The following is a 26,124-nucleotide window of genomic DNA, read 5'->3' as shown; positions in this document are numbered from 1 at the left end:
TTAACTTCCTTTCATAATTTACTCAACTGGAAAAAGTATTCTATAACAAAATGTATACAATTTAGTAATTGTACAAAACAGGAATTTAGCAAGATGACATTGGTTATAGTCACCAGCATGAACACTCAATGCTTTTCACTGCCACTTCCATGAAAAGCTCAGGTAAATAAAATGTTACTGGCTAAAAAGTCACAAGAGGAGCAATTTGAAACTTCACATACAACAGCAAAGTTAATCTTCCACAATAATACTGACACACGATCACTAAGAGGCTCCCATGATGCCGCTGTACTCTTGGAATGTCTGGTTTCAGAGTCCATCTTCTACACGAGATGTCAGCTTCCCAAGACCGAACTTGAAGCATTAGATAGAATACAAAATAAGGAGCTCTTTATTATTATTTATACAAAACCAGTACATTAAAAAAAAAATTAAGATTCAACAACTCTGCTGACCCCCTGAGGAAGCTAAGAGCTTTTATGGGTCCATCAAAGGAGCCCGTAAATGATTCAGTCACCAAGCTCCTGGCCACAGGAACAAGGCACACAGCTCCAGGGCCATTCGTGTGGCTCCGTCATTGGCTCTGCAAGCTGACTTTCCCTTCATTAGGCTTGGCAAAGCAAGCCAGGGTTTCCTGGACAACGCTAAAGAGCACTGTCTTCTCTGGCCCAAGGTAGAGTATTTTATCAGTGTAACGTTGAGTTCTTTTATTTCTTAAAACACTTTCAATAAACTCCTAGCATAAGACACTTTATTACAACATATACAGATTTGATAGTTTACCCCAAAAATCTAGAATTCAGCTAAATAAGTTAAAATGTCTCTAAGAAAAGTTGGCTTAGAGAAATGATCGTTTTCTGTAAAACTGTGTTCCCACACTCTAGAGTTCTGACTTGTCTGTCCCCTTGTCTAAGTAACACCAAGGACTCTGCTATCTTTAGTGCAAAGCGTGGCACTTTCCTAAAGCCTGACGCTAAGACATGCAGTAGCCCAGCTGGCAACAATCTGGACAAGGCCTCTCTGAACCAAGACCTGCAGAGATAAATGCAGCGACTGTTTCTTCATCGAGAACCATTTCGCACTGCTTAGCACAATGTTCTGTAGTTTGAGAATAAAAGTTAACTCTTCCTATGAAGAAGTAGGTCCCCTTCTGAAGAATAATGTTGTTTACCCCCAAAAATCAATAGACCAGCACCAAATGAATTATTAGTTTACAAAAAATAAACTTAGATTGCAAAGTTCTACAACTCAGACTAAATAAATATAAAATCAGAAGTTCTATCAGCTACAGTATAATTTAAAACTCCATTTTTAACCCACTGGGAGAAGGCCAGTCTCACACTGATCACCATGAACTCCATCATTTCATCAAACACCGTTTCCAGCTTGTGGCGGCTTTCAGAAACGAGCTGCAGATCACATCCGTGGTGCTCAGAGCATAAATCCACGTGAGATCTTTCCAGAACACAGCATGGAAAGGACCACACTGTTTCCAGATCTGAGGAGTCTCTGTAAAGGACCTCAGATGTCTCTGAAAGAGCCAGAAACCAGGCAGGCACCTCACTGATCACGTCCATTCATCTTCCACAAGACACTGCATTGAGATTTTTAATTCACAGATTTCATGTTAGTCCTTGAGAACCCAATGCCCGGGTTTAGTTCGGTACTGTGAGGCTGCTCAGGCTGCCTTCTTGGTGCACGTTCCTTGCAGATCTTGTAAATTTATTTTCGATCTGTGTCAGAAAAGATGAAATAGTAATACAGAAAATGTCAGCAGTGAAAAATTGGGGGTTGAGGGGGGTGTGCGTGCGTGCGTGCGTGCATGCGCGTGTGTGTGTGTGTGTGTGTGTGTGTGTGTGTGTGTGTGTGTGTGTGTGTGTGTGTGTAGGCCAGAAGACAACACTGGATGCTTTTCCTCAGGCGACCCCCACCCTTTATTTTGAGACAAGGCCTGAACTTGCCAAGCAGGCTGGGCTCACTGCTCAGTGAGCCCACAGGATCTGCCTCTCTACCTGCCCAGAGGTTGCATTTTAAGCTCATGCCACTACACCTGGTCTATTGTTTGTTTGTTTTTAATCTGGATTCTAGGGCTTGGACTCAAATCGTCCAAACATTTCAGTGGTGTTTCCCAGACCAGGACTGTAAAACTTGAATTTGGGAAAATTTCATATTCGAAGTCTTACCTGTTGTGAACCATGTGACTTCTGACAAGATGTCCTGCTGCCAATGCTGCCATCAAGGACAACTCCCCAGCCATCACAGTACCACACACAATTCGGGCAAGCTGCCGTGCATGTTCTCCAGGATTGTCTTTGCACGCTCCTTGAACACCGAGCATCTGTGATCAGACCAACACAGAAGATTACCACAAGGCATCAGAGGAGAACTAGACTCCACTACAAGTGGTAGGTAGATGTCAGGTTAGACAGCTAGGACTGACATGGCATGTAACTAACGTCCACAAAGCTAACTGGCACTATGCACTTACCTGCTTAATTAATCTCATGATTTATTAGACACATGCACCTAAACCATATATATGTATGCATGCATGCATACGTGTGTGCTTGTCTGTGTGTGTGTGTGTGTGTGTGTGTCTGTGTGTGTGTGTGTACTTAAACCCCTATACATATCCGGACACACTAGGTTAGGCTGGGAGAAAGCAAGGACAAAAAAAGAGTCGAGTGATGTGGTGTCAGGTAGACACATGTGTCCCTGGTGTGATGGTTAAACTTGGTCATCAACTTGACACATCTAGGAAGAGGGAACCTCAAGTGATAAACTTCCTCCAGAAGTCTGGCCTGTGGGCATGCTTGTAGGGTATTTTCTTGATTGCTAATTGATGAAGGACCCAACCCACATAAAAGTACGATAGCTGAATGAGAGGCTAGGAACAAGCCAATGAGCGGGGTTCCTCCATGGTCTCTACTGCCTCAAAGGTTCTTGCCCTAACCCCTCAGTAAGAAAGTTCTACCTAGATGTCTAAGTTGAAATAAACCCTGTCTTCCCCAAGTTTGTTTTAGTCGGTAAGAAACAGAAAAGAAAGCAGAACAACGGGGAGTCCGAGCTAGGCCCGAGAGCACTGCTGTGTACCTGCAGACAAGCTTGTTGAGGTAGGAGGTTGGTCCCACCACCCACGGTTCCAATCTCTATAGATGGCATGGTGCAGCTGATATATAAGTCTTCATTCGTGGGACCACTTGCTTCCATTAAAGTAATACAGTTTGAACTACCCACATTCTGAGCTGCATCCTGCAAGGGGACAAGGAAAAATACAGCACAGTTCTTTCCCTTACAACAAGAGAGCAGAAAGCAAAGTGGGGACCGGCAGGCTCACCTGGCCGCATGCAATGTAGATAGCAGTGACGATGTTTGCCGCGTGGGCGTTATAGCCTCCTATGCTCCCGGCCATGGCAGAACCCACCAGGTTCTTGTTAATGTTTACGTCAATCATCGCTTCTGTAGTCGTCTTTAATACCTAGACCACAGTGGGCAAATTTGACATACTCCCCCAGGAGAATCAAGCAAGACACACTCATATCTACCTCTCTGTACCTCTAGGAAGCAAGGGTGTAGATGTGGCCCCATTTAACTGTCCCAAGAATGCTACATGCAGATGGGTATGAAAAATAAAACCATTTTAATAGAAAGCACAACCCTACAAATGTTAATCTTAATAAAAATGTTATAATTCTCTTAATTTTTTATTATTTTAAAATTTTTCTTTCAGCCACAGCTAGCTCAGACCTCACTATGTAACCCACACTGGCCTCATACTTGCAGAGATCCCTCTGCCTCTGACTCCCTACAGCTGGGATTATAGTTGTGGGCCACCACACCTGGCCCCCAACCCAACTAAAGATACTAGACTTTAAAGTGGGCTAACTACTCATCCACCACGTACCTCCCTCACCACCTTGGCTGGAATGACAGCTTCACACACGACTGTCTTCCCTCTCCCTTCGATCCAGTTTATGGCGGCAGGTTTCTTGTCGGTGCAGTAGTTACCACTGACTGCCAGAATCTGCATTTCAGGGAAGAACTCTTGAAGCTTCAGAAGTGCCTTCTCTGTGCCCTAGGAAGAAGCGAAACAAAATGTGGGACGGATTCACCATTCTGACCACCTTAACTAATTCTAAATGCAACCATTCAGTACATCCAAGTTATTATGTAGCTCATGTCCAGAACTCTCTTGACCTGATAAAGCTAATGCTCCACAGTCTGTTGAAACAATGACCCAGTTCCTCCCCCTTCTAGCCCAACACCATTCTACTGGTGTCCACAAACTTAATGACTCTGGCTAGCTCAGGTAAGTGGGACCATTATAGTAACATTTTGTAACTGGTGATTTCACTTTGAATAATGTTCTATTAACGTGTCTCTTACTCATCCACGCATTACCCAATCAACACTGAGGCTACTTCTGCCTATTGGCTAGTATGAATAACGCTACTATGAACCTGAGTGTACAAACATCTCTGGAGACTGTGCTTTCAACTCCAAAAGTAGAACTGGGAGATGACACAGCAATTCTATTTTCAAGCCGTTGAGTATTTAAAACCTCATTGAGAATTTAAAAAGCTTGGACATTTATGATTTTCCTCTTTCCGAATAATCTTTATAAACAAAATCTGTAACCTGACTAGATGATTTAATATTTTCTATTTGTCACTGGTAAAGAGTTATCAGCAAAATAAAATGTACACCATACAAAAATCTCTCAGGAAACAGAATGAACAGATTATACAAGCAAACCAGATATATTCAATATCTTAAAGTGTTTCTGAGCAGGCTGATACATGCCTGTGATCCCAGCAATTAGAGTCAGAGACAGGAAAACTGACCACAAGTTGCAGGTCAGCCTGGCCCATATAAGGGCTCCAAGTCAGCCAGAGCTGCAGTGAGACCCTGTCTCACACACTCACACACACACACAAAACAAAAAAGGAAGGAAGGAAGGAAGAAAGAAAAGGGGAGGGGGGGAATTATCTAGAAAAGGTCAGTTGCAAGATTTGGGGATAATGCTCTTTTGGGGTGGCTGGGACATGCTCAGAACTGATCTGGGGCTCCACACACCAACCTGCACTCTTGCTCAGCACTGAGCTAAACACCCTTAGTGCTATTCCTTATTGGGGAGGGGGATTATTGAAAAAGGCTCTGAAGTGTTAACCCCAGATCCCTCCCACCCCTTGTGAGTACATTTACAACACAGACAGTGTCCCTCTAAACCAGGGCAGCTAGGCCGACAGCTGGCAGCTGCTCTTCCTGAGGACCGAAGTCCAATTCCCAACACCCTCTGGGGGCTCACAACTGTATAAAACTCCAGTTCCAGAGGAATCTGATGGCCTCTGTGGACACCAGGCACACATGTGGTGTACAGACATACATGCAGGCAAAACATCCATACACATTTTAAAAACACCTAATTAAAAAAAAAAAAAATAGGACCTTCAAGTGTGGCCTTACTCCTTTCCTAGATATTTTCTGAGAATCTCAAAAACAAGACTCAACCCTTTTTTACAGTAAAAATGTCTTATTTTCCCGGCAACCCTGTGACCTATGGCTTTACCTTAGCTGTGCCCTATCCAATGCATAGGAACTAACCATGATCACACTGGGCTCAAGTCCAAAGCCACCAGAAACAATATGGATAGCTGCTATAAAGACACTTGACTGTGACTGAGATGCCCAGACACGGGGATGTTAACTTTCTTCCTTGCTCCTCTTTTTCTAAATTCTTGTGCTTAAAGTGTTTGTGTTTTTTAAATAAACTCTAACTCTGCTTCAAAAAAATAAAAAAATAAAAAATAAATAAAATAAATTAATTTTTAAAAAAAGGCAAATAGAAACACCACCAAACCAAGCTATCTCAAATGTGATTTTTAATAAACACGTGAAATAAATGAACTCTTCAAGTATGTAACATATGGACATGGTATATCAATAAAGAACATGGCTGGGTGTGGCAGGAAATAATTGTAATCCCAGAACTCAAGAAAGCAGAGGCCCAAGAGTCACCATGAGTTCAAGGACAACCTGGGCCACATGATGAGTTCCCATGTGCCCATCTGAACCCTTTCATCCACAGTGGATCGATCTCTGCTTACCTTGGAAATCATGTTCATCCCCATGGCATCCCCCGTCCTGGACTGGAAACGGATGTACAGGTTGCGTCCTGCCATAGTCACATGAAGTTTCTGTAGACGTGCAAATCTATAAACACAAGGTTTGCATTTTAATCCAAGATGAGAAATTTCATTTTTTATTTATTTTTAATTTTTTTTAAATTTTTTGGTTTTTCAAGACAGGGTTTCTCTGTGTAGCCCTGACTGCCTTGGAATTTGCTCTATAGACCAAGATGGTCTCGAACTCCGAGATCTGCCTGTCTCTGTCTCCTGAGTGCTGGGATTAAAGGCATGTGTCACCATCGCCTGGCAGGAAATTTTATTTTAAAACTACTTCAGTGTGGAGTATTTTTTCTTTAGCAAATGAAGGATAATCAGCTGATCATTCTCAGACACTGACTAGAAGGTGGACTAACATCTTAAAACACTTAAGTCCAAGTAAGAGTAAACATATTAGCTTGACCTGCCCAGCAGCTGACATCTACTGATTATGCTTCCGTGTGATTTTAATGGTCTTCATTCAAAGTAAACCTATAACTATACTAACACTCCCATTCTGCCTAGAATCCTTCTCTAGGGCAAAATAACAATCTAATCGGATGTATTAGCCTAGCTTCCATCTTTTCATTTACTATTGCTGCCTGTGAGTGGGACTAAGGAACTGACCTCGGGCCATCAGGCTCATACGGTAAGGGCTTTTTCCTGCTGAGCCATCTCACCAAGCTTTAAAATACCAATTTATTTCTATGCGGTAATTCATCTGAATCAAGGTTCCCCTTAACCAAGAATAGTTATTCCTAAATGAATGGATCCAGGGTAGTGCTACGTTATTGGAAGCAGGTAATAGATCAATGACTAGCTTTAGCTATCACAGAAAACAAGTATAGTCTCCACGCATGCCCAGCACACACCTGCTGGTGCTATCGAAGGCCTCCTTTATCACTTCAAAGCCTTCCGGAGTTTCAAGCCAGGCCTTCACTTCTGCGGAGTCACAAGCACGAGGAAGTCGCACCACTGGGCCTCGGGTCATCCCATCTGCAAGGACCCGGCTGCTGGCACCGCCACCAAGCTAAGCAGAGGATGGGAACATTAATCCAGAAAACACTTCAGCCTCTTCCAAAGCTCGTGACTATTCCCCACATCTGTCTTGTTTCCTTACCCTGCCCACTCGCCTTATTCTTTAAAGCAGACAAATCCCCACTTACACCTATTGCTCTGCAGCCTCTGTTAGTACTGGCCACAAGACAGCCTTCCGTTGTTGCCATTGGAACCTGGTACTCTTTCCCATCCAGGCACAGGGGCCCTGCCACTCCAACAGGGATGGGCATATATCCGATCACATTCTCACAGCAAGCTCCCATTACCTAAGAAACACAGGTGGGCAGCACATGAAAACCTCTGTTGTAATGGACAACAGCTCATCTTGTCCCTATCACTAACAATTCTTCACTTGATCCTATAAAACATTCCAACAATATGTTTAATGTATTCTTTAGGTTGTTATGGTGCTGGGGATCAAACCCAGGGCCTCACCAATGTTAGGCAAACATTCTATCACTAAGCTGAACCCACCCCAAATTTCCTCTTTAAAAATATTTAATCTGGCCGGGCAGTGGTGGCGCACGCCTTTAATCCCAGCACTCGGGAGGCAAAGGCAGGTGGATCTCTGTGAGTTCGAGGCCAGCCTGGTCTCCAAAGCGAGTTCCTGGAAAGGCACAAAGCTACACAGAGAAACCCTGTCTCGAAAAACCAAAAAAAAAAAAAAAAAAAAAAAAAAAAAAAATTAAACTGGTTGGGTGTGGTGGTGCATGCCTTTAATCCCAACACTCGGGGGCAGAGGCAGACAGATTTGAGTTCAAGGCCAGCCTGGTCTATACAGTGCTCCAAAACAGCCAGGGCTACACAAAGAAACCCTGTCTCTGTGCTTTGGAAAATGAAAACAAACAAAAACTTTAAACTGTTGGACTCTTCCAGCAATGGCTATTAAAAAAAAGTAGCAATGGCAGGTCAAGTACAAAGCAAGCCCTCCTTAATCAATCAAATTACATACCAGGGAGTAATTATAATCTCTGTAAGGCAGGTACTGCAGAGAAGAAGGCTCCGGAAGCTTTGTGGAGAGGAGCTGCCGGCGAATAGATACCCCACGTTCATGAGTCTCCATTAGAGTTTCCAACTTGTAGGCTGGGATGTGCTTGGCATTGACCAACTGGATGATCTCTGCATCACTGAGGAACTTTGCACCTTTCTGAAGAAATGGGAAAGTGGAGGGAGACGCAGGAGAGTCAAGAACTGCAATTCACAAGCCAAAGACAAAAAAGCTGCAAGCCCACATGCAGAGCTGCTTAGATGACAATAATGTATGCATCAACCTTGGGCACACAAATATTCGGCCAGACTCTTCCATTCTCCTCGGAAAAGAACTGTACCCAGAACAAAACCTTGCCCTCAGTCCAGCTCCCCTATCTGCTGTGGGCCTGCCCACATTGTAAACTTACATGCTCATGGACTGATCAATGAAAGCCAATCAATACATATTTGCTACAATAACACAGGCAATATGGACATTACACAGTAGTATTTTTGTATACAAGCTGTGGCCCTTAAATAGCTGAGGATCCCAACTCTCAAGAGCGCTAAAGACTACAAGAACAGTAAAAGGGAAACTCCGAAGGCTTTGGGTTTGTAAAGAGGGAGACGGTTTGAACAGAAACTGTCAAGAGAGCCAGGGAAACGGCTCGGTGGGTACAGTGCTTGCTATGCAGGCCTGAGGACCTGAGTTCAGATCCCGGCACCCACAGAAAAGCCAGGCACAGTGGCTACATCTGCAACCCCGGCACTGGGCAGGAAGAAGACAGGCAAAAGCTGGGGGCTTGCTGTGCCCAGTTTAGCCAAAACAGCAAGCTCCATGTTCAATGAGAGACCCTGTCTCACAAATTCAGATGAAGCCAGAAGGTATGGTACCACACGCCTTTAATCCCAGCACTCAGGAAGCAGAGGCAGGTGGATTTCTGTGAGTCCAGGCCAGCCAGGAATAAAGAGTAAAACCTTGTCTCAGAAACAAAAACAAACAAACAAAAATGGTGGAAAGAGACTGAGGAGGACATTCAGTGTGAGTCAACCTTCACTCTGCCCACCCACGTAACAAAAGAACATCCCAAGTTTAAGTTTTTATAAAAACTGAACAACAACAAAACCCCATGTTCACAAATACATAAGTGAAAATAAAACAAATGAAAATGAAATACACCCCACACGTCCGATCCTGTTAACCCAGCACCGCAATGAGGTCTGGCTACGGGCACACATTTTGGGTTTTGTTCTCAGGTGCTGGTAGGCCTCACACACATGCCAGGCTACATTCCCAGCCTAGGCACTGTGACACAGGTACAACCATCACACCCAGAGTCTAATACACTGCAAGAGAAATGTCCATGCTATCTCCTGTGGAACGTACAACAGACTTATAGAAGTACACAAACATGATGGTTGCCAAGTGCCAGAAGAAAAGAAGGGGATGTTTATCCAAGTTACACAGGATGAGTAAGTTCTCAAGGCCGACTGGACGGCAGATGATGAATGTTAGCTTGAGTATGTTAACTATACATAAAGAAGCTATGCATTTGAAATACAACCAATTTCCTCTGTCAATTATATCCTAACAAAGTGAGGGTCCAATGGAACTGTATCTTACCAAACATGAAAAAAAGGGTTTTGAGACAAGGTCTTACTATGCAGCACTAAGCAGACAGGGAAAACATATTCTTTATACAAAGTCAGATGAAGCAGATAGGGCTGGAAGTCTGAATGGACATATATAAACATGGAGGCAGAACACGGTGCTCAAAGCTCCAGGAGGAAAAGCTAGCTCCCCAGGGAGATTAAAGAGCACAAAACAAAGCTTTGCTCTGGGAAGCACAGGCCATGGTCCTACACAGACGCCAGGTACGAAAGCTCCTCATCTCTGAGCAACAGTAACACACTACACAGTTTTGATTCTGGAACCGGAAAATCTCAGCCCCTGCTTCTAACTCGACAGTTTCCTCAATGGCAAATACCTTGGGGCTATTACTAAAGCCTCTAGTGCCTGGGCTGCTCATCTCACAGATGGAGGAAATGCCCCCAACGGCTGTAGGAGAGAAACCCAGTTGTTGATAAGTCACGTAACACAGTGACTACAAGCCGGTGGGCCCCGGCATTACTAGGTTTTACTTCCTTTGATTAAAAACAGATAAAAACAAAAACCATCCCCCAAGTGGGAGTGCACACCCCATCCTCACCTCGGCACTCTCCAGGATCTGCAGACATTCTTCATTAGGCCGAGGCTTGCTGGGGAGTTCAATTTCAGGCTCCTGTGTCTCCAGTACCACCGGAGGGCTGGCTCCAGAGGCTCCGAGCACAAACGTAGCTCTGCTTGCAGTCTCCGCTTCCGCCACTAGGGGTTTTATAACCTCAACTGTGTGAGAGGCAAAAGGACATCTCAAAACCCTGTAAGCACTTCCAAATGAACTCAGCTTCAGGGTCCATCCTCGGACAGGGGAACCGAAATGAAGAGAGCAGGAAGTACCTTTTCTATCCTGGTGTGTTCCCAGCTCCTCCTCCACTGACGAAAGCTTCTGGTTCCTTCTCACAAGCAGAGGCTCACGTCTGCAACAGTTGTCTTGGGCTTTCTTTGGGGTCACGACAGGAGATGTAATAGGATTTTTTAATGAGAGTGTTGACTCTGTCTCTGCTTGTTCAAAGAAAATGTACTTGACAGCCAACAGGAAAGCTAAACTCAGGGTAATCACTTGTTCGATGTCCATGCTGATCATCCTGAATGAAAGCAGATTAGCATGTCAGTTCAGAAATAGAATCATCTCAGCACAACCTTTTAAGAGTGCAGAGTACTGTGGCTTTCATTCAGTCAACTTACTTGGAGAGATAAAACTGCCAGAGAGAAACACTTGGTTCAATTCTCTTGGACACATCTTCATCCAGTCCCAAGGAGACCTTAGAATGTTCTGTTGTGCTATTCTGAGGGGAGGGATCAGCTATCCAGCGACTGTGAGCGTGAACGAGAACCAAGCCTAAAGACTGAAGGAACACATTTTCAATTGTGCATCCTCTGCTTTCTCATCCTCCCAAGTCCACAACCAGACACTACCCTCCTACCTTCCTTGGCCCCACCTCATTATGACAAGAAAGCCCCCAGTTTGTTAGGTGACTAATAAAAGCAGTGCTCCTATCGCGGTTCAAACATTCCAAAGAACAGGCTTTCAAAGACAGAGGAACTTGCGAAATCTATGTAGGGGAGCGAGAATAACAAAGACCAGAAGGCCCGAGGGGCACAGTGGCATACACCTGGAATCGCCACACTCAAGAGGCTGAGGCGTGATGGGTTCAAGTCTAAAGTCGGCCTTGGTTATCTAGTGCGATCCTGTCTCAATACAACACACTAAAGTCCCAGAACTTCAAAGAACCAAAGAACAAATTCTGAGAGAAGAGAGGACACTGGAATGTCACTGAAAGGGCCGAATGTTATATACACAAGACAGGAGCTAAAAATACAAACAAGAGTCCCCAAGAACCCAAAACATAAGAAACACTGAAACTATGGATCCTGGTAAAGAAAAAACGCCATTACCATAATCATCTTGACCCTTTGGGTTACAGGGTTTGGCTTATTCTCTTCTTCTTCCAAAACTCGGGCAAAATGGCTGAGCTGCCAAATTGGACGACCCTCTCGGCTCTCCCGAGAAAGCTACAAAGTAAGTCAGCATTGCATTAGAGGTACGCAGTTGATTCAGGGGAGGTAACAGAATGGGAAGAGTACTCTTCTAGACCAGTGCCGCCAGGAAAACCATTCTCACCTCGAGGACCAGGGACACACAAGCTGGGAAAAAGGTCATGAACACGAAGTAGTTGGCAAGAACAGACATGCAGCCAAAGCAGCACATGATTTCCAGCTGCCGCACCCCTGGTTAGAGAGAAGGAGATACAGAGCCGGTAAAGGTGGGTTTCTAACACGCCATCTCTCTCAAGGACTCTTCCTACAGGCAGACAAACCCAGGCAAGTCTTACCACATTAGGTCCTTTGCCACCTACTAGAAATTAGCAACTTGATGATGCTAAGACTTTAAGAACAGCAGTTACAAAAGTCTTAGTCCCTCAAGGACACAGACCTTGACTTCTCCCATGTCCCCAACATTACAATGCTAGTGCTTGATACATCTGGAAAACAAATGTGCTTCTAATTCTTTTACAAAACGCTATCACTGGCTGAGACAAGAAGCTAGAGGCCCAGCTACTCTACAGTTACCCTCCAATCTACACTGCTCACCTAGACTCACTTATTGTCACAAAAGCAATTCACCTCTGTATCCAGGGCAATTTGTCAAAGAATCTATCAATAAGCAGTTATGCCTTTCTGACATAGTATCTAAGTAAACAGTCCTTGCATACCACTAAGTTTGAATTCCATAAAACCTCTACAGTGCCTACTGATGTTCTTACAGTTTTGTTTCATTGACCTGCCTGAAAATGATACAATCAGTGCAAAATGTAAAAAAAAAAAAAAAATCAAGATTAAAAATTAACAAACATTTCACCACAAAATGTTTCAGAGGTGATCTGGTAATGTCAAATAGAAGGTACCAGAACTGTAGAGGCCAGAAGAGAAATTAAGATCACCAACTCCTACTCTTTAACTCAAATTAAAACAAAAAACTGCACTAAATATAAATTAAGAAACAGCCGGGCGGTGGTGGCGCATACCCTTAATCCAAGTACTCGGGAGGCAGAGCCAGGTAGATCTCTGTGAGTTCGAAGCCAGCCTGGGCTACCAAGTGAGTTCCAGGAAAAGGCGCAAAGCTACACAGAGAAACCCTGTCTCAAAAAAACCAAAAAAAGAAAAAGAAAAAGAAATTAAGAAACAATTCCCCTTTCTAATAAAAAAAAAAAACAAGTTAGAAAAGGCAATATAAAAACTCAAAGTATATTTTATTTCTTAAATATGAGGTCATCTGAACAAAAGCATACACTGTACGTTTTTAATTTTACATTATTTACTCTCATAACCATGGGCATTTGAGAAACTGCAAATTATAATAATAAAACCAATCTATACTTTAAGCAGTAGGTGAATGGAATATTTTCACACTCAAAGACCACTCAAACCATACTTAACCAATGTTTACCAAATTAATCATCAGCTTTTTTTTTTTCCTAAACTCATATTGTCATCATTCTTCCTTACTGTCCCAAGAGGTCTTTCTGCCACTTTGGTACTACACGAGGAGGCAGCGCCAGTCCCAAGACTTCTAAAAGCTGGGACCTGTGTGTGCGCGTGCGCGTGCGCGTGCGCGTGCGCTAGGAATTAGATCCTCCCATGTGCAAAGTACACACTACCATTGAGTTACACCCAGCCCAACCTTTTCTTTTGTACTGACTTTTTCAGAGTTACTTCCAGGACAGGGTTATAGCTCAGCGGTAGAATGTGTCCAAAGCATGCACAAGCTCCTGGTTAAGCCCCAACACTGTGTAAAAAGGGTGGTGGCAGTGGAGTGGCTTCCTGATCTTAAGCCACATCCCAAATGTCCTCAGTGGTCTGTGCAACTACACATCCAGTTCTTTTCTTCACTTCTCTAACCACTTTAAGACAAGGCATCAACCCCACTGCTTTCCACATCCGATTCCGATAACCGGACGCCTTTGTTTCAAGGCCTGTAATTTCCTGCTCCATCTTCAACATCTCACACACTCTTCTGCTTAAAGAAAATCAGGTAACTGTTTTCACCTGATCATTTTATTTCATTTTAGTAGTGGTGACATGATGGTATCTTCATTAAAACTCAAAATTAAACCTTTCAGAAGGTAATTTTTTAAAGTGTGGGTGATTATGGGAGCACATGTGTCACATGGCATGCTCCAAGGTCAGGGGACAATATCTGCTGTCTGTCCTTGTGTCTGTGTCGTAAGTGACAGTCTCTTTGAGGTCCACAGGCTAGCTGGACCTTGAACTGGAAATTCTCCCACCCCACAGGAGCCCCGGGATGGCAGCCGTATGCTGTCATGGTTTCCAGAGACCCCAACTCGGGTTCTCCTTCTTGCACAGCAGGTGCTTCACTGAGCTATATCCCCAGCAGTAGGCATGTAAATTTTAAAACGATTTAAAAAGTACATGGTTTTTCTTTCTTGAATAAAAACCTTTGTTGAACAGCAGAATATCTGTTATTACTACTAGAAATGTAAAGAAATATTATATATTTAATAAAATAATGAATACAAGACAACCAAATATTACCCAAATGTTAGCTACGTAGGGGCTGTAATGGTAGACTGCCTAACAGCTAAGGGTGACTCCTACTCTTGCAGAGGACCTGAGCTTGGTTCCCAGCACCCATGTCAGATAGCTCACAGTCACCTCTAACTCTAGCTCCAAGGGACACGGATGGGGACACGGATGGAGACACACACACACACACACACACACACACACACACACACACACACACACACACAGGGTTTTCATGAGAAAGCCATAAAATCTAGTCTAATGACCAGGAAACTTCATAATAGCAAAAGATATATTTACTCTGGTAAATTTCCATGCCAGACCATAATTTTTATTGTATGTAATGGAGTACTATTTGATATCAGTATTAATTCTCTAGTATTCAATTAAGGATGAGGAAGCATGTTGAGGCTGGTGCTGTAGACATGCTAAGATTTAGTATCTAATTAAACCTTCCCAACCACCTGATTAGATGACCCTAATTCAGATCGAGACTCTTGCAACCTCCAACGTGACAATTAAAATAAAGGAACCAAGTTACTAATTTAGTCTAGGCAACAGAAAGGGATTTCCAGAGCAGCCTTGGAATGCTGTTGTAGTTATAAACCAATAGCAGAACCCAGAACACCACAAAGTGGAATACAGAGAGAAGACCGTGAAGGTAGAAAACATCAGTAACCTGCTACTATACTTCTACCACACACACAGGCCCATATACCCTCACACTAATAATAGTTACAGTTCAAGGCCTTTACAAGTCAGGATTTAAGAACAAACAACGTAAATCCAAGACCTTCTCTTTTGCCCTTTAGTGACCTACTTAACTGTAAGTGTATTAGAAATTGTTAACAAACCTGACATGGTGCCGACTCCAATTACAAGACATTCCACAAGAGCATCAAGGGTGAATGTGGGACCCAGAACTGCCATTCCACGAGCTATATTTTCCCTTACTTCATCCTAAAGTACAGACCAAACACATTGATGGTTGTAAAGTACAAGTTAACCCTTTAAAATGCTAGAGAGCAAGCATCTTATGTCCTACATTAAACTTATTTTACTACTTAAAGAACAATGTGATAAGATAGGACGTGTTCAAGAGGCAAAATGGGGCAGTAATACAATTCAACAACAACAACAACAACAAAAAGACCTAGTAGGACCCTGCTTTCCTTCCCATGGGTGACAGACTTCTAAGGAATGGTCCTTTGAGGTGGTAGGTTAATCCCACCATTTAAATTTTATCTAATTAAACCCTTTAACATTTTATATTCTGGCTCCCACTGACAGAAGCTTAGTTGAGATTTGAGGTCACATTAGTACAATAAAACCTAGATAATTTTCTTATCAAAATGTTCAAATGATTATAAACAATATCCAATACATAATCAAGGTGGAATGATGAGCTCCTTCACAGCTTGGGGGAAGGGGTAGCTCAGGACTGAGCACTTGCCAAGCCTGTACAAGGTCCTAGGTTCAACGACTGTCTCTGGAGGAAACTTAGAGAAAGCTCTAATCTAAGTAGGGACACAGCGGTGCATGTCTGCAGTCCCAGCCCTCAGCTGACCAAGGCAGGAGATTACTATAATTCAGGAGAAACTGAGATACACAGAGTCTGTCCCAGAATAAAAAGTACTGATACAAGGTTGTTAAAACATGATGAAACTTAAGATGGGAAATGTTAATTTGAGGGGCTTAGAAACATGTGATCTGAGACTCTAGTCCACCAGATGTTATAGTTTGGATGTAAAATGTCCCCCAAAGGCTCATGTGTTTGGCCACTTGGTCCCCAGGAGGCGGGGCTTCTTGGGGAGGCTGAGGGTAGAGCCTCATGGGAGGAACTGGATCACAGAATGTGGGCCTTGTGCTTCCCCAGCCCGGCCCAACTTCCTGTGTACTCTCTCCTCCTGGACTGCACTGGGCCTCCAGTCCCCGCTAACATACCTTCCCCACCACGATCAATTACATCCCTGGGGCCATAAACCAAAGAAACCCTTCTTCCTAACCTGCTCCATGACAGCGATTTGGTCAGGAAAGCACTGGAAACACTGCCTCTATTCCTTAAGTGGGTTGACAGGTAGTGTCTATATCCAAGTCACTGCACTATAATTTCAGAAAACTTTCAAAGGGAAAATGGGAAAGTTGAGTCCTAGAACTCAAGTCTAAAAGCTTGAGAGAACTGTGACATTTTCAACAATGAAGAAATCTCATTAACTCGTTGTAAGAATAAACAAAAGTAGAGGAGCACTATCACACTCCAGGCTTCTAACTAATACTCACCTGTGAGTTTGAACTTAGGGCAAACTTGGCTAGTGCGCTCGCTCTAGAAAGGTCAATCAAAAGCAGGAAAAAGGGCAAAGCTTCACTGGGGAAACAATCAGGACAAGTTCCAGTTAACACGGGGAAAACATGGTTTTACAAAGTTCTTTACAATAACCCTTCCCATAACACATTTTGCAAGGCCATGTAGTGCCATACTTTTCTGCTAGGATTCTTTGCAAGCCTCAAAGCTAAAAGATGTGCAAAATGCTTGCTGAAGTTTATTCTGTTTCACTTTTTGAGACAAAGGCTCATGAAGCCCAGGTTGACATCTAACTTCTTATGTAGCTGAAACTGGCCTTGAACCCCTGATCCTCTCCATTCCTTCCCCAAATGCTAGAATTATAGGCATTGCCATTATGCCCAGCTTAACTAAAAACACTTCACAACGTTAAAATGTACATGAACATACAGAGACACCTTTCAATGTTATTCTAGGTTTATTAAAAAATACTTGAATTAACATTGAGAAAAATGTATACAAATAATAGTACTAAAAAAGCTCTACCACCTCTCCCAAAGAGGTTAAAAAAAAAAGCTTTCAAATAAGCAAACCCACAGCCACCACACTACTGCTGAAATGTACCCCTAGAAGATAATGGTAAACATGAACAAAAAATTGTCTATAAAGATATTAACCACTGTGATATTTATGAAGAAAATCAACTTAATCCAATGTTAGATTAACAAACTACAAAATACTCATATAGAAGAATACTATATCGCCATCACTAATAATTTAACATTAAGGACATGAAAAGATGCAGATGAACTATATCAGGCAAAGAAGACTTAAGACAGCATATACTGTCTTGGTCAGGAAAGCACCGGAAACACTGCGAAACACTGCCTCTATTCCTTAAGTGGGTTGACAGGCAGTGTCTATATCCAAGTCAGTCTATATCCCAATAATGGGAAAGACTACGTATCAAATGTTAACAGTTAACACTGGCTAATAGCAAGAGCACATGAGAAATTCCCCGTATTTTCTAAACTTTTAAACTTACACCTTGTCTTTGTAACACAGGGCATGAAGGTCCTTAACCTGTATTTTGGAGAAGACACACTTGAGCCTTAAATACTTACTTCAAGCCTGTCAGCTCTTTGTCTAGGAAGTGAATGACAACCGTACTAAAGACAAAACTGGAGAAGATTGTGAACAGGCCAGCGATACCTAAAACGGCAAATTCAACACTCAGAACTCCTTACTACACAAATGCTCACTAACTCTCAGTCTCATACAACACTCTGACAGGAACAATACCACTTTCCTTCATATTACTGAGACCTCAAACTTGAGAATATTTACTAAGAAGAATCTGGAAACTACTAAATGTACCCAACACTCTTATCAGCATCATGCACTTAGAAATTTCCACAGCAAATCAAAAGTCTGACAGCATGCAAAAAAGAAAACTAGTATTACCCAAAATATATTTTGACCCAAGTTGACGTAAGTTCTGGAACTGGAAGTAAATGTACAGGATGGCGATGCACCGTGTTATGGTGAGGATGATGATGTCACTGCTCAATACATCCTATTGGCAGAGAGAGAAAGGTTTCAATAAACAGCAAGAATTTTTATTGTGTCACTGGTTTACATATTATCACAAATATAAATGCCAGCATATTACAACCAAATCAAAATAGCCAACATAGAAATCGAAAACTGAATGCAATTTTTAAGCAATCTGTAATTCTTCACAATCATTTTTCCCTGATAGTCCTTACAAAGGGTGTATTTCTCAGAGTCAACTACACTCACTAGTATTAAAAAAGCATTTTAAGTGCAATCCATACCATGTGATCAGCTGAGACTCTGAGGTAAGCCCACTAGTGAACACTGCTCAGAACTCTTTTTGCTTATATGTTCTCTAAAAAGGAGACATTCTTTAGAAATTGTAATGTAGTTTACTCTAGTCAAAATCAAATTAATCTCACTAACCTCTTCAAATTTGGGGCACTCATAATTCCAACCACAGATCTTGTTGTTGCCAGTAAACATGTTCATGGACATCATACAGATGGTGAGCGTCACTGTCCCCACAATAACTTCCCAGGGATGGGAGGCCACGAAGAGGCCATGCATACGGAAAAGTCTTGACAACATCGTAGCTACACGGTCCTTGGATCCTGGAGGGGAACACCGCGCATGAACAGTTAGCACACAACTCACTTTCAGGAAAACAAAAGGATGCCGTAAGCCCTGGGTGCAGCATCTTACACAGAGGACTAGTTCAGTGTTCCGAATAATTCCGGGAAGTAATTGTAATATTCTATTAAAACGACTCCTGCTACTTCTTCAAACACTTAAATCTTTTATTACCCACTGGCAACCAACTTAGATGCAATTGTTTCTTTAAAAGTAAGTTTCAAGCATAACTCCTTGTAATTATGTGAGCCAAGGGAAATAAAGCAAAAAGCAAACACGAAAGAAACAACCATTCACATTTTCTAGTTACTCAAATAGAAAACCCATAAACACCCTCTTCACCATCCACATGCTTAAACAAAGGTAGCATCAAAGAAGCTGCTTGTTGATTTCTTGCCAGAAATCATCATGATTTATAAGTAAGACCCTGTACCACCATTTCATTCTATAAAACATAAGGCAAGCAGAATGTCACTGGCACAATGTCTAACCAACTTCCCTAAGGTGGCTGTCCCAGAAGTCTTTTCTGATAGATGCTTCTGTTAGTTAAAGGGGCCTTGCATTTTGCTAGAATAACTGCTTTTCTCCCAGCGAACTACAGGCTAGAAGACCTATTTAAATGTGTTAGATGTGGAAGGCTCCTAAACTTTTACAGCTAGCCAAGACTGAAGAGTCAGTAGAAGTAGATGGCTGGCTAAAATGTGTGTCCATATCATGCAGAAAGACCCACACGAGGGAAGATACAGCTCAGGGAAAGGCCCTCTGTTGGACAACACAAAACAAAACAACTAACAACTCCTTGTCTGACAAAAGGATTCTCAACAAACTAATAGCAAGACAATCTGAGCTAATGACTACCACTCTTCCCACGTGTGCTGGCCAATTAATAATGTTGACATTCCTATTAGAAGAGTGACCTCACAAGGCCACTAACGCCAACAGAGGTACTTGCAAGCTTCATTTCTTACAGAAAAACTAATGAGCACAATGAAGACTATTACCCATAAAAATCAATTACAATTAAGATTTAAAAACGAGGGCCTATGAGATGATTCAGTGGGCAAATGTACTTGCACCTAAGCCTCACGATTCCTCACACCTGCAGGTTGTACTCTGACCTCCACACTCATACCATGGCATACACAAGTGCACACAAACACACACAATTTAATGCAAAAGATGAAAAGAAAACCAACAACTGAGTCCACCAATGTCAGAAAGAATTCAAACATATTCATTAAGAAAACCACTTATCTACTGATGAGAGAAAAAACCAACAAATTTGGTAAAAGAAGGCAATAATGTACGGGGTGGGGGTGGGTAAGAAAGAGAGGGGCTTGGCTTTTAAGAACGAAGCCAGTTAGCAAATATTATCTCTACCTAAAACACTCCATTTTCCCCTCTACATTTCAATCATACCAGACATGCCAGTATTTTCAAGGTGGTCACAACACATTAATTCAATCATGAAATCAATTGTGTCAATAAGAACAGTTTTAATTAATTAAAACTAGAAAATAGCATCAAAGCAGTTTGTGGATAAGACAGGAAGCCTGGATGAGTACTATACAAATTCCTGTATCATGAAATTATTGATGACAGTCCCAGTGAAATGTGTGTTTCTTACTATGGGTCTCAATTTTGAAAAGGCAGCGATGATTACTAAAGCACCAAGATGTAGCATGCATTCGTCTGAATTATTCACCTTTTCAGTCTTGCATGACGAGCTTTACCATCTGCCTTTCTAGCATCTTGCACTGATCAATAAATACCTGAAAACCGACAACTACAAAATACTTTTATTCAGGGCCTGGATTTAAAGGATGAAAACTTTAAACATGTCCACTGGCTTTTCTCATATGGTCTCTTTTTAAAATCAGAAACTAAAACACTGCAAACTAGTCTGAGGAATTGGCTTCAAGGTCTGAGAAGGTAAATTAGTTTCAATCTAAGTCAAAATCACTTCCAGTTCTCCATCCCTCACAACCAAAAGCTTGAATATTCTTCCCTATTATTATTCATCACCATTAAAGTTGATTTTGCGGAATTAAAATCTGAGTTGCTATCAGGAAGGCCCCAAATTGATTACAAATTAGTAACCCCAAACCTCCAACTGTATTCCATTAGGCATATCAGATTCTTCATCCAGCTGATTTCCTGGAGCACTGTCAATCCTACTTTCCCCTGCTAGGTGTAAATTCCTATTTTTGATACTGGGGGAGTGGGGAGGCTACACAAAATCCTGTGCACCAATCCAAACACAGAGAACCGCACCCACCTGGAAATACAAACTGAGCATGTTACCAAGGTGTGTCAGCAGTAACCACAATTATCAACTACCTCCTCTCAGAAGCATCCACCCATTTCTGTGACTATGCAAAGCATTTGCAGGACAGAGAATCCAATGACAAGTGACAGCAGAGGGGCTGTGTGGCAGTTCATAAAAGCTCAGAAAATAGCTTTTGTGCTGTACTGCAACAATGCAAGAACTTACCTAAAGCAAGCAACATAAGAGACATATGCCTACTAAGCCAAATAAAGTATACAGCAAACATTTCACAGACTCTTCAAAGGTATGAAAATTTAAAGTTACTGGAATTCTTTTTTTCTTTTCTTTTCTTTTTTCGAGACAGGGTTTCTCTGCGTAACAGCTCTGGCTGTCCTGGAACTCACTCTGTAGACCAGGCTGGACTGGAACGTGTGAAACACCATAGCCTGGCTAAATTTACTGGAATTCTTAAATTCTAATCCTATCCAGGACTAGACCCATTCAGCACTGCCAATTACAGAAAGGAATCTCTGATTCTTCCAGTCCATCCAGAACTCTGCCTTTCTCACACATTCCAATCTTTGATTGTATAGTATCTACACTGACCTCAAATGAATTAATATATGCATGTTGTCCCTTTGAGGGTAAGACCCCTAACCTATACCGCAGTTACTTTGAATCCCAATCGGATGTAACATTCTGCTTTCTTAACCTACCAACCACCACACAAGATCATCACCACCATCTTGCACTAGAAAACAGGTTCTACACCCAACCTCATTATACATCACCCTTCTGTAAGTCCATCTCCTCCTCATTTTGAAGTTCTCTGACCAAAGCATTAAGTGGAACGGTTGAGAACTACTATTTTGTGAGTTAAAAACAGTCCAATTTCAGATACTAGCAATTTCGTATGGGTTTAACGGCACAGATACCAATCCCAGAATATAGCTCGTAGTCTACAAATTAGACAAAAATATAATAGCGTGTGCATATGTGCCACATTCCCCCACAGACTCACACTTTTCCTTTTAAGAGCTGTGACATCCACACAAGTTTTCATGTTAATCTGATAGTTTATGCACTTCTTTCTACTTTCTACTATTCACATACTAATTTCCATGTCTGCTTTCTGACAAACGTATCGAATTCTAGAAAGGCACTACAACAAAGCAAGCCCACAAAATGCAATCCAACCTCACAGTATATCCAAGTCTTTGCCCTAAATTAAAAAATAAATCCAAAGTAAGCAAACAAACATATTCCCTCCTTTGTGAGATGCTCTAATTGTACATAAAGACTTAATGGTAAAGCCCAGAAACAAACGTTTCCTATGGCTTTACAGGACCTAGCCCGAAAAGGCACATCCTCAAGCAAGGAAATATCCCATAGGATTACTCCAGATGGAATACATTAACCTCCTCCTATCTCAGAAGTCTATTGTTTAACTTGAGAACCTCGAAGGTTCCGTTCTCCTCATTCAAACCAAATAATTCCAAAAGGGGTGCAAGGTAAGGACATCAGCATCCACGAGCCTACGCCCCTTAGGAGAAAGACAAGACCGACAGACAGACCGACAGACTTTGGAGGGCTAGCTTTGCCTGCACTGACCTCGCATCCTCCTGGCCCAGTAAGAGGGGCATAAGCTGCCGTGCCCACGCGGGTCCCGGCTTTGGGTCAATCTGCAGCCTACATCGGGCCGTTCTCCATCACTTTAAAGAGAGGTCCAGCCGCAAGGCAACGCCTGGGCGTGAACACTTGTCTCCCAGGGCTCCATGAACATCCGCTCCCGCTGTCGCCCCCGCCAGCCTGACACTCGTTCTACCCGGATGCCCGTGACCGCACGGTCAGCGGCACATCGCCCTCGGGACCGGACCCACGGACGCCGGGCTGCTGCACCGGCCCTCGGGCCTAGCCGGCCCACGGGTCGCCCAGGCCACCGCCCGGCCTCGCGGCCCGTTCGGTCGGTCCACAGCCGCCTCGTGGGCCCTGGCGGAGCGCGAGACCCGCCGCCCGCCAGCGCCGCGGCCACTGCCGGGGCCGGTCCCCCGAGTCGGCCCCGCTCACCTCCGGATCTCAATGGAGGACACCAAGCCGGCCCAGCCGCCGTCTCCGGCCAACGGAGCCTCGGGCGGAAGGAACTGCGCTGACGCACGCTCCGGGGCCGCCAGCCGGCCGCCAATAAGGAAGGATCGTCCGATCGCCTAGCCAATCGGCGGGCGGCCGCTCAGCCTGACGGCCTACGTCACGAACGGTCGCCTTAACAACCGCCCACGGCTCGCACCCGGGCGGAGAACGGGCACCGCACCATCTCTCACCACGGCCGAGCCAACCAATAGCCGGCCGAGTCCCAGCATCGCCGCCTTCCTATTGGCTCCTGAGCCGTGGGGGGTGGGGGGGGCGGGCGCCCGCAAGGACACCGCCCCCCCCCGCCCGCGCGGCCCGGCGGCAGGGGATCCCGCGCGGGTGGAGTGCCCCGGCCTCGGAATCTGACCTGCCGGGGGTGTCAGAGCTGGAGCGTGGGAATGATCGCGGGGCCAGGTGGAGAAGGAAAAGCCCAGTTAGTTGGTACAGAGATCCGGAAGAAGTGATAGAGCTCTGGGGGGGGGGGGGGGAATAAATAAATAAAACGTGGGGGGTGGTGGGATGGCTCAGAGGGTGAAAGCGCTTCTCTCCCAAACCTATCGATCCAAGTTCAATCCCCAATACCCACGTAACAGTGGAAGGGGGAAAAAAAAATCACTACGAAAGTTATCCTCATGGCTATGTATGGATCTGCATCCCTAGGGCATGTATGGTCCCTCATTTAAAAAAAAAAAAAAAAGTGAAACGTGGCATCCAGGCACTACCCCCCACCCCACCCCGCTGTGACTTACCCATCATCTCCAGGGGCTCTGGCTGTCTAGGTCTCCTGTCGCACACTCTGGATTCTTGCTGAAGCGTCCCTCTCCTGGGTCCTCTCTGAATTCCCTCTGCCCTCCTGGCTGCGGGCCTTTATCATCGCTCACCGAAAACTGCAATAACCTATCCGGACTGGTCCTCCCACTCTTAGGCGCTTACATCTTCCAGCGCTTCTGGTGTTTCTGCCGCAGCAATCCTCCTCTTATGCCACAGACCTGCTCCTAAATCACCAGCCTTTTGCCTACGAAGAACCTGATACTGCCAGTATGACCCCACCCCACATTTCCTCCCTCCAGAGCCCCGGCCCTCCCTGTGTTTCAGCCTAAAGTGACTTGGTCCTTCGATGGTACGGAATCTTTTGACACCCCCTGTTTATGGTCTTAGTTTAACCCGGATATACCTACCCACTTTAAATTTTGAAATCCTAATTATACCCCAAGGATCACTCATACGCCACCTCCGTTCCTGATTCTCTCAAACCTACGTCATCTCCTCTCTCTCTCTCCCTCTCCTTTGAACGCCCATAACATTTCCATAATAATCTATGACTTGTCTTACTATTTTATGTGGAAACGTCTTTAGGAGAGTAATTGGTATGTAACTGCTTTTCTTTCACACACACACACACACACACACACACACACACACACACACACACACACACTTGCACGTGTCTGTGCACCGCATGTGCAGCGCAGTGCCCATGGAGGCCAGAAGAGGGCGTGGGATCCTCTGGAACTGGAGTTACACAGGCTGGTACGTGCTGGAAACTGAACGTGGATCCTCTGGAAGAATAGACAGTGTTCTTAACTGATCAGCCCCCTTCACTCAAATTTTAAGACCCTACATTTTGAAACAGTATATACTATACACTCAGTAGTACTTTTAATAAACTAAAGAGTATCTCATTAGAGTTGCATAATTGTTATAAAATAGGGATTACTCCCGTTTCACACAAAGAAGATGTTAAGCAACTTGAACTGACCGGAAAACTAAGATTTCATTCTATCTTTGTTTGTTTGTTTGTTTTTCGAGACAGGATTTCTCTATGTAGCTTTGCTCCTTTCCTGGATCTCACTCTGTAGCCCAGGCTGGCCTTGAACTCACAGAGATCCACCTGGCTCTACCTCCCGAGTGCTGGGATTAAAGGCGTGCGCCACCACCGCCCGGCCTAAGATTTCATTCTACATCTAAAGCTTGAGCTGCTTGGGTTCCCTTCCACTGCCCCAGGATAGAACCTTTGTTCATGTCTTTACCAAACACGCTGAAAAATTCATTATGGACAGTGAATGGTGGTTAGGGCTGAAAGCAAACCACAAACACAACACACGTAGTACCCGCCAAAACGAAGAAAATTGGAGAGAACTGGCCAAAGATGGCAATATTTTATTAAGAACTTCTTAAAAGAGGGTATGGGGATAAAGACAGGAAAGGGAAAGAAGGCAAGAAAGTAGAGAACGAGGGGGAAGGCAAGGCATAGATAAGTCCAGGAACCTAGAAACCCTGTCATAGTCTTTATGTGTTTAAAAGTGTGAAGGTCTGTATCTCCTTACAGATTGTACAGATTGCTACTGATACAAAGTTAAAGTCAGATGTGGTGGTGCATGCCTGTAACTCTAGCACTGAGAAATTAAGGAAAGGGGGACCGTGAGATTGAGGCCATCCTGGGCTACATAGGAAAACCATACATTCGTTTAAAATTCCCTGAGAGGATTGCAGAGCTGTTGCAGCAAAAGACAAAATGAGGTTTGAAAACTTTTGTTCTCAAATTCTGTTCAAGAATGCCAATGCACATGAGCCCTGGGTTTGGGCTGGAGCTCCAACACAGAAAAAAAGTAATAGAAGTCTGTCTCATTTTACCTTCTTAAAACAATCTCAGTCGGTATCAGTTTCAGAATGTATTCCAAAAGAACTGTTAGTTTGTCTAACTGAATTCGTGCTTTCCAAATTGAATTTTTGGCATGGGTCGTGGGTAAAGATGATGAATTATAGCAATAGCAGCAACAATTATTATTTGTTTATAACAATACATATTATACTTCTCTGCATTTATCTGTTTTTGAGACAGGGTCTCATGCAGCTCAGA

The 26,124-nt window shown here is 43.6% G+C and overlaps 1 protein-coding gene across 4 annotated transcripts; it reads right to left on the bottom strand.

Annotated features, from left to right (window-relative positions):
* On the bottom strand, positions 1–24,331 carry Hmgcr (3-hydroxy-3-methylglutaryl-CoA reductase). 4 transcript variants are annotated; one of them, XM_052743501.1, is made up of 20 exons: positions 24,014–24,331; positions 18,662–18,849; positions 18,143–18,254; positions 17,803–17,890; positions 16,678–16,762; positions 15,252–15,357; positions 11,975–12,081; positions 11,749–11,865; positions 11,038–11,198; positions 10,690–10,937; positions 10,403–10,578; positions 8,176–8,370; positions 7,331–7,489; positions 7,037–7,194; positions 6,108–6,213; positions 3,905–4,075; positions 3,338–3,478; positions 3,094–3,252; positions 2,184–2,338; positions 1–1,733 (listed from the first exon to the last, which is right to left on the bottom strand). In XM_052743501.1, exons 1-20 carry the CDS (start codon positions 24,018–24,020, stop codon positions 1,679–1,681), a joined length of 2,694 nt encoding a protein of 897 aa, XP_052599461.1. In that variant the 5' UTR covers positions 24,021–24,331; the 3' UTR covers positions 1–1,678. The 4 variants fall into 4 exon arrangements, with proteins under 4 accessions (XP_052599461.1, XP_052599463.1, XP_052599462.1 ...); XM_052743503.1 differs by lacking the exon at positions 24,014–24,331 and adding an exon at positions 23,205–23,336; XM_052743502.1 differs by lacking the exon at positions 24,014–24,331 and adding an exon at positions 22,749–23,084.
* Between the last annotated feature and the right edge of the window lie 1,793 nt (positions 24,332–26,124).

This window comes from Peromyscus californicus, unplaced genomic scaffold, assembly GCF_007827085.1.
Source record: "Peromyscus californicus insignis strain IS unplaced genomic scaffold, ASM782708v3 Scaffold_18__1_contigs__length_77618521, whole genome shotgun sequence".
NCBI classification, from domain to species: Eukaryota; Metazoa; Chordata; class Mammalia; order Rodentia; family Cricetidae; genus Peromyscus; species Peromyscus californicus.
Note: the sequence above shows the minus strand (reverse complement) of the source record. Positions and strands in the feature narration are given on the sequence as shown.

Coding starts and splice junctions, on each gene's coding strand:
- Hmgcr (XM_052743501.1), bottom strand. Junction 10,579..10,689: donor AACACACCAGGATAGAAAAG/GTACTTCCTGCT, acceptor CCTCTCACACAG/TTGAGGTTATAAAACCCCTA. Junction 3,479..3,904: donor CAGCCAAGGTGGTGAGGGAG/GTACGTGGTGGA, acceptor ACTGTGGTCTAG/GTATTAAAGACGACTACAGA.